The following is a 14,674-nucleotide window of genomic DNA, read 5'->3' as shown; positions in this document are numbered from 1 at the left end:
TAAGTTACTTAAGTTATCCTAACAATATAGTTAAAGAGAAAATTTAAATAACAGGTAGATCCCAGTCAAGAATGTTCCAAAAAAATTACAAAGTAGCCTATCCTCAAATGAGGACAATGGCTTTTAATGGGTTAATCAAACCAGGCTTTATAAAATAGTCTTTATATAGCTCACCGTCTTTATATAACCATTTTGTTTTGATTGTGAGCAGGTTATATAAAATAAACTTTGCCATAAGGTTATAAGAAGTCCAGGGCAAAGATAATGAACGGAATTAAATACCACTTGCCTGTCTTCATTTTCACCTTTATATTCCCTATTGCTCATGACTACAAAGTTATCTTCGTAATTAATACATTTTTCCCCATTCATTTTTAATAAGACATGTCCATACAAGTACCTTCTTTCCTCCTGCTTGATTATAGCCACCAGTTTGTTAATTATTTTTATAAGACAGGAAAAGCTGTCAAACTGAGAGAGAGAGAGAGAGAGAGAGAGAGAGAGAGAGAGAGAGAGAGAGAGAGATGGGTTATGGGTTTCATGTTGGTTTATGAAAGCAAGGCTTATGACTGTAGCCAAATCATTGTGTCAGGAGTTGCCGGCAATGCTATAAACAACGACAGAATATCTCAGCGTCTCTGGTTTAATATGCATTCACCACAAAGCAGAGAAAAGCAAAACATGGCTATTTGTAAACAGCTTCATCTTGATTATAAACCGTCCTTCCTTAAGCCAAAGCAGCGTTTCTCTTTTATTTATTGCTGAAATGAATTGAAATCAATAGCCCATTGAAGGTGCAGCGCGCGTCTCTTTTGAAAGGAGCGCTTGGCTCACATCTGCCGGCCCTGCCAGGTAACTCTGTAGATTTAAATAAAGGCTGCTTGCAGGAGAAGGTGTAATAAGTTACACAGGGGTATGCGTCAGTCCGATATTGCATTGCATCTTTACTATAACTAATCATATAACTAATCATTATGGGTCACTGTAACTCTGATACTTCCAAATGAGTGCGATTTAAAACATTTTGGAGATTGCATTCAAATGCATTGGTTTCCCGTTTATTTTAGGGTTGAGGCAGGTCAAATTGAGACCACCGTTCCTACAATGAGTGAGACTTGCCATGTCTTATTTATATATTTTATATCAGTAACCGTTTTTCAATATAGAACAAATCCAGCCTCTGTTACACTTCATTAATCGTTTCTTGAAATGCTCCCCCAATCAGCAATGATAAGACCAGGCGCACCTTCACTAATCTACATGAACCGTCCCGCCCCGCGCCACTACTCTCGGTTCCAAGAAATCCAGGAGTCTTTGGCACACTTTACGCACTCCTTCTGCAGCTCCAAAGTGGTTGCCTGGGAGACGGAGGACGCTACATGCTGGGCTGCAGTAAATACAGTCGAGTTAACAATTGCAGGCCTCTGCTGTGAATTTAAAGGTCCCGTGTCCCAGAGGAGTTGGGTGATTTAGCTCTGAAGGAAGAGTAAGTGGCAATTCATAACTAACCAACAGAGACTTGAGTGTTTAGAATAGACGGTTTCTGTAAAACAGGATATAACAGGGACGTTTTTATACGTCTGTTTGCTTACATTCTCGCCTGTTAGTGCAGTCTTAAAATTGAAAGTATTATTTTATTATTACTTTTTTTTTTTTTTTATCCTAAATGTTTATTTTTGTATTTAGATTATTTGTGCTTTGAAACATGACGGTAAACGTGCTGTGTTATTAGTTTGGGAGTATTAGACTTCATTCGCTCAGTTTGAATTCGTTTATAACTATTCATTTCGTTATTAGTTTTGGAAATCGACAACTTCTTTCCGGTATAAACATTCCAACGCACGATAATGAATGTAATAGGTCATGTGATGCCACGTTTTGCTGACAAATAATAAGACGATAGGAATCCCCTGGGCATTGCTTTTTAAGTCAACCTTTTTTTTTTTTTTATTATTATTATTATTATTATTATTATTATTATTATTATTATTACCCAAAATACTACTGCACTAGCAAAGTTGGAACGAGTGAGGGAACAGTTTCATAAAGTAAGACGCATTAGGCCAATGCTGGCATAGAGCGGGCACCATGGGCATAGGTAGCCCATGTAAACACGCACTGGCATAACACGAGTGTACCAGCTTACAATCACCACAGCTGGGCTGATGCATGGGTCAGCGAGGGTCCACTCTGTGTAATCAAATTTGATTCGAACCTATATATATATATATATATATATATATATATATATATATATATATATATATATATATATATATATCTGACAACAAAGATGAAGACAAACCACCTGTATCCGAACCCCCTTAGTGATTTGTCAAGTGCAACCCTCCAGTAGCTGGCGGTAGCAGCTCTACACCCTGTTGACAATGTTCTGACCGCTGTTCCTATTTGTTTTGTCCAGTCCCAGTATGTATTTTCAGACAGAACCAACCAACCCTGCTCTTAACAATTTTTATAATAGTGCATCGGAGCAGAGTCTTCAGGAGCAGGCATTCATAATTGGATTTTGCAACTTTGATATTGCTTTTTTTTATAGAGTAACTTAATGGAAATAAATAATGCCTTTTTTATGAGAAACAAAAACAGCATTAAATGCATGCAGGTGTGTGTAGTGGGGAGGTGAATAGGTCAGCACTGTATTTGCAGGTGTTCTTAATGTAATCAGTTCAGTTGTTTTTAATCAGGTCCAATATGATGGACCTTAGACAATTCCCTTACCTTTGTAAATGATGGCAGGGCATGCAGTCCTTGATTCGGAAACGTTTTTAAGCGCTGCATTCAAATTGGTGGATGATTTGGTGTCGTGTAGACTGGAAAACCAGGGATCCAGCTGATAAAAACATTGCATTAGATTCTGTCATTCCATTGTGTCGATTTATCAAGGGCATTTGTTAGCTGGTGGGGGTGGAGGCTGATGGGGGTATCTGCAGGACACATTTACATGAGTTTAGTTTGCCCCCCACCCTCCAGGTACTCCTTAGGCGGCAGTGAAACATTTTGGAACACAACGTTGAGAGTTTTTGCTGGTGCCCAAGTGTTTGCACTGTGGGCTCGTCAGTTACAGAATGCCAGAAGAGGTCCGTGATCATGATATCAGCTTTAGCAGATAATGCGATTCAGGTTCATTCAAATTTTGAAGGTAAATCTGCTGTCAGAGTACAGTAATGCAAATTGACGTTTCGGATGCAATCTCAATGCTGACTTTGGTAACGCTCTGTTAAAGTGGATCACATGCATGGAATTCTCTCACCCAACCCTTACAAGAATATTGAACGTGATGCAGAAATGTATCATACTAAGTTTTTTACCCTTGAGCACTAAATCTATATGACTAGTCAACCAATCAGGTTTTCCCCACACTGTAAGAATCTGTTCATATACAGTATATTGTTTTTAAGCAAACAATAGACCACAAACAAGAGAAGATGCAGCTCTCCATGCTATTCTCAATGCTTCTACGGTTTAGGAACATGACATTCTTTTACTAAAACTAAAAAGCAAAATATTAAAAAAAGTTATAAAAAAACAGGAACTTTTGAAGCTTCATTTTGGGTGCAGTGAATGCTTTTTTACTCTTTGTGCAACAGTATCCCAAGTATATAGCCGTCACATCCCCTTCTGTGGCTGTTATTTCATTCATACAAGTCTTACCACGTGGTGTCAGGGTGGTTATCTTTCGTTTTCAAGCGTGGGTTACAGCCTTTTTGGACCTAAAAACTGATAAAAACACAGCCTTTCCAAAATAAATGCACCAGAAAATTCACGAGAGCCTGGTAAGCGGTACATAGATGTATACTGTATGTATCTTCACCTTCAATTCAATCATTCGATTTTGTTTGAATTTTTAAGAAACAGAGCTTGTGGTAGGCCTAGAGAAGGGACTTTTCAGTCTGCTGTGGCCTGTTAAGTATTTGCAGAATGACACAGATCTCTGTAAACAGCATCAGCAATTGTATGCAATGGGAGAAGTTGTCCTCTGTGCTACCTTTAACTTCCTTCTGAGTGAAATTATAAAGCAGGCTTTGCTGCAAGTGGAAGGGCTTGTTATTTTACAAAGGAGCTCCGAGTGCATCTCTTTTTTATTGCACTGCAAAGTTTGCAGCACCACAAAGCATTGTTGAATTGTAAACAGTACTTAATTGATAGTGAGTGTTGGTGTTCTGACGTGCATGATTTGAGGTGCTAGTTTGGCTGCTTTGAGAATAAAGAACATGCTTCTTTTCCCTCTCCAGTCGCCATTTTGTGTGTGTATCTTTTATTTTACAAAGGTTTACGTATTGCTGGTTTGTCTGGGGCTCTGCCTAGCGTCTTATTTTATATAAGCACCACGTCCAGTGGCTCTGATCAATAGGGCGATGAAACCAAAGGGCAGCTTGCTGTCTCCTGACTGTTTTATGGAGGCAATAACAAACGATCCTGCAATGTGTCCATTGCACTAGTGCTTGTGAACTCCATTTTAAAAATGATGCTTTGATCCCATCTTGGGCTAGCAGGCTGTGATCTGGGCTCAGCTATACAGTAGAGGTCTGGTGATCATTTCGGATTCACTGTTGGGTCCTTGTTTGGGGAAGGTGGTGCAGGGGTTAAAGTTTGCCTCCCACCCCAGGAATGGCTATTCAGACTGGGAAGCTAGTGGGAGACATAATTCCATTATTGCTATTAATAGCACACCAGTGTTATATGTTTCCTAACATGCACTGCTAGCCATATGCATTTGTGTGTGTTTTTGCAGCATACCTAAAAGCTGCCTGGGAAATCCATTAAATCAATGTTTATTGGGTATTAAATGTATGCAGTATTTCCACTCGGAATCTTTTTCTTTTTCTAGTACAGTTTGTTTGCTCGGTTCCTTGGGGACCTGTTTTTGATTCGTTAGTGAAATTGTGAGGTACAGTAGTTTCCATTTTGTACTGCATGCATTTTGTTTTTTGTTTTTTTGTTTGTTTTTTAGCCCTCTGAGATATGAGTGACATATGCATCCCAAAAATAAAGTGATTCACCGTTCTTATTTTTGCAATGAGGTGTATGAAGCCAGGTTTACAATGTACTGACAGGCTGGATCCGGTCATCCAAATTGTCAGTTTCCTCCTCGTGACACTTGAGTCACTATCTTAAGTAGAAACCGTTTGAACAAGCGCTCAATTCCTTGTGCATTGTAAGGGGTTTAAGCAAGGTGCACGGGGACTATAAATTATGTTACCCAGAAGTGTGCATTGAAAACGTGATTGTAGCCTAGATGTTAGCTATGGTTAATACTGGCTCGCACAAGCTTCTTGGTGCCACTCTGTCACAGAAATAACAGGATGTGGTTTCGTCTCCACGGAGGATCCCCAGGCACTAAAGTGTGGCAAGGGATTGTCACTTGGGACAGGACGGGAGGCCTCATGTTATTTGGTGTGTGGTCCTAATTAACTGATAAAGTCACAGCCCTCACTGTCTCTGTGATACTCTATGAGTGATGCCTTATCCTCCACTAAGCCTATATAATGGGTTTCTGAGGGTACATTGCTTGTGGCAGTACAGGACAGGAAATCATGCCTGTCTCTCTTTAGAAAGCACTCTTCTTCAGCTGTTCAATCTTCTCCCGGATTGCCTGCTCTGTAAAAGAAAGCCTCATACTGTCCTGTGGAAAAGCCATATGTGATGTGCAAATCTTCATGCACATATAACTGTACGCACGGTAGATGTAAAATGCATGTAGGTTTTACAAGGTATTTTGCTTGTACGGTAACTTATATCAATTCAAATGAAAGTGAACAACTCGTTCAACTGTGTTGTAGCCAAAACTTAAAATACCGTTAGTTTCCTATGTGTTCAGTATGTTGTTTAACGATGTATAATGCCGTTTCCGTTAAATGTACAACATGTGCTTATACATGAAACATTACAATTCATACATGTAACATTTAGTCATATTAATAGCTGTGCCTTTTCTTCCTGAGTCATATTGTAAAGGGCTAGTTTAATAGGTTATGGTGAAATGTAATTTTCTGAGCATCCACTAGAGGGAGCGTTTGCTTTTCTTGCATACCGTATTTCTATTTGAACCCTATTGTCATGTAACGCAATGGGTGCCTTGTCCGCCGCTTGAGCTTAATTAGACAGACCGTCCTGTTATGTGTGAAATGTGCATGATGTCAGTGATGATGATGAGTAAGACAGTTGAACTAACAGACTTTGACATATTTAGTATTTAAGACAAATGTTTCACGAAGAACAGTTTCAAAGCTAATGACTGTAAGCTGTTTGCTGCAGGTTTTAATCCGCAACTTCCCAGAAGGAATTAGAGACCGTAATTCCGGAGGAATGCCCCTCTGGAATAATATACCTTGCAGACTTGGCTCTTTAAATACGCGCCTTTGTAGTTGCCCTTGGTGGCTCCACACCCTATTGACAGTGCTATGGCAGGTCTAACATCAAAATTATACTTGTCTATGAACCATATACCTTAATCTCCAAATAACAAAACAAAGACAAAAAGAAAATAGTGTGATATATACGTAAGATACTTTAAATAGTCCAGTTATTGATTAAGGAGAGCGTTCTACTTTTTTTATATTGTGCAGCCAACTCTTAGTATAGTACTTAGAGACAGGTGTGCAGGTAAAACCTCTGTCTGTTAATCTCCTGAGAAGGTTTCTTTCCTCCTGATGCTGTGAGCCGGGGAAGAAAAGATTGGGTAAAGTGGCAGATCGCAACTCTCAGTGGTCCCTGCCCTGCAGGTCTGGGCATGCCCAACTTGGCACAGTTGAATAAACGCATTTGACTCAGGAATCGCATCGCCTGCGCTGTCTGGAGCCCCCTGGAGGTCGGAGGGAGCATCACACGGAAACACTTCGACCAGCAAGCAGTGCACTATTTCAAAGTGACGAATCTGTAGGCTGTTTAAATTGTTCTGGGGTTAATGCGTGACCTTTCTCATTGATAAACTGCCTTGTCAAATTAAGGAAATAAGGGTAGGAATCTAAAAATTGAAAAACAAAATGTTTCCAGGGTTGGTTTCTGTTGCAAATAGATGTGAAAATAAGCGATTTGTAATGGCACTAACCCTAACGTTTGTTCTAAGTTTCTAAGTTTTACATTATCATCAGTAATTGAGTGCATGAAGTTATGGATAATTTACTGCAGTGCAAGATCTGCTAAATCATGATGAGAATAAACATATAAGAAACATTTATCTATCTTGGCGTGTGTGAAGGTGTGGGTATAAACGCTTGACGGTTCTTCTTTGCTGCAGAGTGATCTGTCCCTCAGTGGATTACCCCACAGCCAAGATGGCCCAGTCTTCTCCTGCCGATGAAGGGACCACCTTCGAGCATCTCTGGAGTAGCCTGTGAGTTCCTTTCCATTCTCCTTCTTCACTTACAGTAAGCAAGGCTGGGAAGATACCCTGGGTTCAACTCTGCGTGACGTGCAGGCCAGGAGGTTTGGGGGATACTTACTGAAACTGGACAGCGTTCACATGGGGCACTTCAACTGTGGTCACTTGTATTCATTTATTTAAACATGCCTTGCACATCAGCATAGACAGCCGACATGCAGAGTGTCTGGAGTGCCCTGGAGAAAACCAATGGAGTTCACACAAACCTTCATTAAAAAAAAAAAAAAAACAACGCTTGTCCAAACGGTTTCTTCTTAAAATACATTTGAGAGTGACTCAAGCCATTTGGATGACCAGATACTACCTGTCAGTAGCTTTTTAAACCCTGCAAAAATAAGCAGGCTAGCATCATTTTATTTGTGGGACTCATATGTCCCTTGCACCTCAGAGGGTTAAGCGTCTCTTGCTATTGTAGTATTAATACTGAAGTTATAGTCAAATGAATTGTGCTATACAGTACTCTGTTGCTCCTTGTTTCGATTTACTGCAGTCCTACAGTATTTGAACTTTGAATTTTATCGATTGTTCGGATAGAGTACACATAAGAAATAACTGTATTTTCCATGCTTGAGTTTTACAGTTCTCCTTATATAAAGCAGTGGTCCCAGGAAGGAAGTTCTTTGTTTAAGCCCCACAGTGATGTTCTTGTATGTTCCAGTAGATGACATTGTTTTCAGTCTCACAGAAGTTGCTCAGTAAATGTTTAGTATGAGTAAGTGGTAAGAACGGCGTACTGCAGAACCACAGTGCACGTTTACCCTAGTAAGACTAATAAAGGGCTTGCTTTGTTTTCTCAGGGAACCGGACAGTACTTATTTCGATCTTTCACAAAACAGCCACTCTGGTAACAACGAGGCAGCCGCCAGCTTGCCAACAAACCGGGCCGAGGTGTGCATGGACGTCTTCCAGATGAGGGGCATGAATGAAACAGTCATGGTAAGAGGTGAACCCATCCCGTGAACAGGGTTACCAGATTTCAGTTCACTGACACCGTAGCAACTCTGATAACAGTGTAGGATTAATTGGAAACATCGTATTTATTGCAGATCATTGTTTTCATTCAGTTGTCATCATCTGTTCACGTTAAATGCACAAAAAGCCAGATTACAAAAAAAAAAAAAAGATCAGCGATTACCAGCAATATACACGCATAATCGGAATTATTAAACAAATAAGCCATACAATTGTTTATTTTATTTTGGAGTGGTGCTAACACAACCTCGTAAATTACTTTTGCTATTAACTTGCTGAACACATGGATACAGTTTTGTACTTTAAAACCTTTTTTAAATACAGTAGCAAAACCGGGACAATTTAACAGTTTTACTGTTTATGACTGGGACAAAAAAAATGAAGGCTGAAAACTGGGATAATCCCAGTTTTCCCATAATGTCTGGTAACACTACTGTTGAACCCACAGCCAGCACAGCATCATTATTGTATTGTAAGGAATGACAAAGCCTGGGGCAATCTTCCAAGAGGAGCATTCATTGCTGCTGTCGGAGCTAAAGAGAGTAAGAACAGGGAGGCACTACAGTGTAATTTATCCTACAGTGTTTTCCCTCCTAATGCTGAAGATTCCCACTCCTCTTCCCTCCTCATCAGCTCTCGTTCCCTCCCTGCCGCTCTGTGCCTGATGTCTGGTGTGTAGGGGGGCCGACGGCTGCAGGATTAACTGGAAGGTTAGCCCCCTAATTACAGCCCAAGCCAAGCCTGCCCTAGCAGAACAAAATAATATCCCATCTGTAACACTGATTGAACTGCAGAGTACGGCTCTTTTATCACTAGCACAGGGTGTTTAACTGCTTTGAGACCCCTCACAGCTTCTCAGCGACCAGATCATTAACACAAATGAAGAAAACACCTTGCCATCTATTAGGAAATAATACCAAATGAATGATTGATATAGATATAGGATAAACTGATGAGGTGCGTGTGCAGATCAGGTATTTAGTGCATGTGTTCCAGCTGGTTCAAAACACTGTCCAGCAGACAAACACAAGCAGGTAACAAAGCATGTGGGACAAAACCATGCAAATCGTGGGAGTGTTGTACTGATGGTGTTGCCCTATCCTTCCTCATTGTTTCCTTTGGGGCTGTGGTTTGAGTTTTTAGGGCTTGCGTAGTAAGAGTCATGGCAGGTGATTTTGTCATGAGATGCTGTTTATTTGTTTAAAGCTAGTTAATAGGCTTGAGGCCATCTCCAGTGAAGGAGAAACTGATACGCTGCAATGATTAACCCTTTCTTGAGCAGGAGCACCCCTCAGTGGGGTTGTACCATTACACCTCACTGATCAGGTGCTTTGCCTTGTGAACGGGGTAGCTGTACAGCACTGGAAAGATGTATTGTTGATGCTCCTACATTTGGAAAACTATCTTGGGTAACTCGTAGTGTTTATAAATGGTGTATATCTTGGAGAAGTATTTCTTCTTGACTACCTTTTGTTTTTTATGAGATGGTGATGGGAAGGCGCAATGTGTGCCATTCTCTGTAACCTGTATTATTTAGCAGCATGGATTACCATATAATAAAAACGGTTTGTGTGAACTCTGTGGTGTTTGAGAAGTTGCCCTGCCAAAACTTTGAAAAAAACATTATGCATTATAAATTAGATACATAGATGGGAAACTTAACATGGCACAGCTGAAGGGGATAAACATCTTGATGAACACGTTGCATGATCTCTGTATGTTAAACGGATCTGCCTTACTGCAATCTCTCTCCTAAGAGTTAAAGAGATTTTGACATTCTGTGATTTGAATGTACGTGATATGGGGTATGTAAGCCTGGGCTTCTCCATTGAGTACTCCCTGGAGCCCAGGTTGTAGCTTCAGTCTTTTGAGTCTTGTGTTTCTCATTTGTTTTACATTTAACTTAAAGGTGTGATCAGTCCAAATCATCAGTTCAGATACTGCTCTTTGTGACTCTCCTACAGAGTAAGCTTGGCTATAGCTAAGAATAAAAAAAAGACTTTGTTTTAACATAGATTTATAAACTCAACTTTATATAAGCTTGAATAAATTAAAGACTTCCGCGCAAGTGTTCTTATTGTGCCTGGCTAACGGCTCTCAAGCAAGCCAGCTTAATTAAAAAATAAATCCAATCCACTTCTCCTATCACTGGAAAATGGTATAGTCCAATACATCATTGGGCAAGTCTGAACCTGCCTTGTGGGTTAATGAATAGTCATGAGGAAAAACAAAAAAAACTGGGGGCGGTCCCAGATTTGTTGTTAGATGCAAGCTAGTTGAGAGGGCCAAGAGAGATGGGGGGGGGGGTGACAAGCGAAGAAGTCTCTCATACCTATCCATCACCTCCGGGAAAAAAAAAACCTCTGATTTGTGTTTCATTTTGAAGAGTGGCTACCTAAAGCTGCAGCTGGCAGATTTACTGACAGGCTTACTTGTCTGGCCGTGTGACCCACATGACGCCCAGGGTGGATATATTCCCTATTGCACCCAATTTGCGGGAAAATTAAAATGCTGTACATTAGTGACCAGAGGCAGCATTATACCACGGTAGGTGGCTGGGAGTTTCTTTTTCGGGCTTATAGAAGATTCGTGGTGGATGATTTACTCCATTGGTAGTGGTGACAGCCAGTGAATGCAACAGTTGTCTCTTTTCCTGCACCTGTTGCTAGGCAGTTTATAGGAGGATTGCAGTTTATTTTGTGTGCCTATCTCACATGACAGTACAATAAAAGTTAGTTTCCACACTATATGCATTATAACACTGCAGGAGGGGAGGGACAGTGCATCTCAGATCAGTGTCTTGCAATATCACAGTGTTAATATGTACTGAATTTGTGTGTGTGTAAGATGCCTATAGGTCAAGCTACTGAATACACAACTTGCACATGTTTTAATTTGGAACTGATTTCACAGATTGCATATGCATGGGGTGTTGATTATTAGTAAAATATAGCAAGGTTTCTCTCATAGAGACAGACGGTTTGTATTAGAGTTGTTATGGAGTTTCTAAATACAGTAACCTAATGTAGTTTCCTAGGTATGACTGTGACTGTTGTGTTCATTGTCTGATTGCATGGAAGTGACAGTGCTGGATTTGGGGTTTTGTAGAGACCCGCGTCAACAACTTGCTTTATTTTTCTCGCCTGAAGTTTTTTAATGTGTTGGTTGAACCTGTGTTTTTAACCCTGCACGTACCATTCCCTGCTAGTGCTGTTAACCTCAAATACAGTCTGTACAATTCATTGCAAGACTGACCCCACGACAGGTGGATTGTTGTCTGTCACGCAAGTTATGACGTTGAACTCAAGCAACAGTATTTGAAAAAGAAATCAGAATCTCGGCATATGTTTTTATCTACAGCAAATTCAGCTCACAAGCATATTCTTTATTATTATTTTACTGTAACATTCTTTGCTGCTTTTTTTGTATATTTAAAAGCTTGCAGCCCTGTCTTGTTTTGTCTGCATTGAAAGGCTTGTGCATGCTGTGTATATAATTGCCACCCATTTATTTTATATATATATATAAGATTTTACTAGCAGAGTGAATACTTCCAGTATGTGAATATTTCTAAATACTTCATCTAAATGGTTGCTTTTTTAAAAAAGAAAGTACAGTCTTGACCGTGCTTCCTTTAATTGACATGCCAACGTTAATTGATTCTTTGTAACACATACTGTTGATCACTGTATAAGGCATGTTTTCCTGCATGCACAGTGGATTGTGAGAAGTGTTAATTCTCGCATGAAAGCATACGATCAACATCATGTGTTACAAAGAAACATGAAATGAATATGGATAATTAAACACAAATGAATTCAAAATGAAGTGCAGAAGATATTCAGGTGTTATTCCTGTGGCAATCATCCAGAATTCATTAAGAATTTGGAGACATTAATTGAAAGTGTTACTAGGTAACGTGTGTTTCAAATTAGACCCATTTATGAACATTTATACAAGTGTCAGAATAAGTGTAACTCTCCCAGGTAAACAGCAGAGGGAGCACTCTGAACACTTTCCCAATTGCAAATAAAAAACAGTACAGATATTATTATTAGTAGTAGTGGTAGTAGTATTTTTATTATGTACCGTGCAGAGCACCTTCACCATCGAACTTGATGTGTGTATATTTTCTACCGCCTTCCGAATATCATTGCTAATGTAACTTCACCGTTTATCGAGTCCAATGCAAAATCCACATTTTCTTCTTACCCTGACAAAATGACACATTCGGTGAAATGAGAGGAGGTTAAAAGCCATAGAACCACAAATGCAGATGAGCCCGGCTCTTTTGCATTGTGGTTAAGACGCTCGCTTGCGGTGCGCGGGGTCGGTGGTTCACGCCCAGCCTCTGCCCTATTACACGTACATTCAGGATCTCTTCTTTAATGAAAGTGCTATAACCCTATATTCTCACAGCATTCCTCTTAGTTGCAAGCTGCAAAGGTTTTCTGCGTATACAGTGATTGCATTTGCATCAAGGGCATGTTATTTGCACTTCTAGTTTAAAAATGTAATAAAAAAAAATTGGGATGTTCTAATGACTCGCATGTTGTTTAAAATAGTGTCCACACCCTGGCATGGGAATACAGACTAATATGGAAGTGTACCGGCAGTTTATGTGGGGGTGTGAGTAATGAAAAAAACACTCAGATCCAGAGAATCATTCAAACTTAGCTGGAGATTTCTGGTGCCGACGCTCACTGTGAAGTTAATTCTCCAGGTCTGTTTCAACTTGTTGCAGAATGTTCTTGTTCTAAACCGTAGTCGCACGTATGTGCTTGTATGTGTGTGATGAGCTTTGCAATAGCGCTTCCTGGATTATCTCACCTGCTTTTACTGGGAGTCATAATGTCGGTATCTTCATCTTTTCACCCGTGGAAATTCCCTAAACGTGTCCAACACAGGAATGATTCTGTGCAATCCAGACACTTGCTGTGTGTACAGCTCCTAGAGAATGAACTTCCATGATCTGGAATCCCAGAGGTCTGAAGCATTCAGGCTTTTCCATCCAGCTTTTGTTCAAGTCCTCTTTGTAATGCCGTTCCCTTGAAACGTAAACAGTCATTGAAGCCGGGCTGTCAGGTTTTTGTTAAGAGATGTGGTCAGAATTCAGCACTTTAAGACTTAGCTTTCTTAAGAAGAATTACTTAACGTGTTGGTATTGGCGTTTCTGTTTGATGCTATTTTAGGTTGAACTGATTCTAGTTTTAATATGCAGCTTGCAGCTAAACAGCAATCTTACTGCCTCATTCCTACATTCACTGCTTTGCAGAAAAATGCTGTTCATGGAAACGAGCAACGCATTTGTTGTTTTTTTTTTTTTTTTTTTTTGTAAAACAGTTCTTATAAAGGCTTTTCCTACAGATTTCATGTGACAGTCATCTTCAGCTCCTCAGCAGTATTCTTCATGTATTAGTGAATAAAATGAATTGTGTTTTCTTGTTTTACCTTGAATAATGCAGTCTGTTATCAGCAGGCTGACTGGAAATGAATACACCAAGGGAGGGGTGCAATAAATGAAAACACACACTGTACTGAGTCCTTTAAGACTGCAGGGACTGGCAGTTGATACATGAATAAATCACTGGCATGTTGTTGGGTGTTTTTTTAAGCTGCTTTGTTAAATAGTTAATAGTTAATAATCATCAGTTATATTTTTTCTGAGTATAACATGCACCCTCTTTGTGTTATATATGGGCTGCATGTAATATATAGTCGGTAGTTCGTATTCTATATAGTATAGTGTCTTTGTTAGCTTGTTGTATTCTAAAGATTACTGTACCAAATAAACCAAATTAAGGTTGACAATCATGTGTATCTTGAGACTGCAATTAAATATTAAATACAACCACAGGATCTTTATAGTGGTTTAAAAGAAGTACAAAACAACAACAAAACAAACAGAAGAGCAATTATTGCAATTCAATTATGCTAATTCCTTTTAAGCTGCCCCACGTATCATTTTAGTATTGCAGAAAATGTAATTATGTAATACTAAGTTGATGTAAAGTTTGTTGCAGTGCCTTATTGATTTAAAACTTTTTTTTTTCGGTGACTCCTAACTTCATGTGTAAGCCTGTGTGGACCCTGTAAGTCCTGCAGGATACAACAGTATGTTCCCTGTTGCAATGATTAACTTAAACCGAGGGGCGTTTTTTTTTTCTTTATAACAGCACTTGTTATCTGGGTGCAGGGCCAACCTACTGACAGAGCCCTCAGGATGGGCTAACAGCCTCAGGGTTATAACCCGAACGGCACCCCCTGGGCTTCCTCTTGTATAGATCACAGTTCAGGGAT

At 39.8% G+C, this 14,674-nt stretch overlaps 1 protein-coding gene across 2 annotated transcripts in view; it reads left to right on the top strand.

Annotated features, from left to right (window-relative positions):
• Positions 1–1,430: 1,430 nt before the first annotated feature.
• Positions 1,431–14,674, top strand: part of LOC121329114 (tumor protein p73-like) — a 35,855-nt gene continuing 22,611 nt past the window's right edge. Inside the window, exons 1-3 of one of the 2 annotated variants that reach the window (XM_041274469.1) lie at positions 1,431–1,486; positions 7,259–7,354; positions 8,200–8,338. In XM_041274469.1, the coding sequence (XP_041130403.1) occupies positions 7,296–7,354; positions 8,200–8,338 (198 nt within the window). In that variant the 5' untranslated portion in view covers positions 1,431–1,486; positions 7,259–7,295. Of the gene's footprint in view, positions 1,487–7,258; positions 7,355–8,199; positions 8,339–10,737; positions 10,922–14,674 lie in introns of those variants that run through there. The other variant, XM_041274470.1, reaches the window with a different exon arrangement.

The sequence above is a fragment of the Polyodon spathula genome, chromosome 16, assembly GCF_017654505.1.
Source record: "Polyodon spathula isolate WHYD16114869_AA chromosome 16, ASM1765450v1, whole genome shotgun sequence".
Lineage (NCBI taxonomy): Eukaryota > Metazoa > Chordata > Actinopteri > Acipenseriformes > Polyodontidae > Polyodon > Polyodon spathula.
The sequence above is the reverse complement of the archived record's forward strand: the minus strand, read 5'-3'. Positions and strand labels throughout refer to the sequence as shown.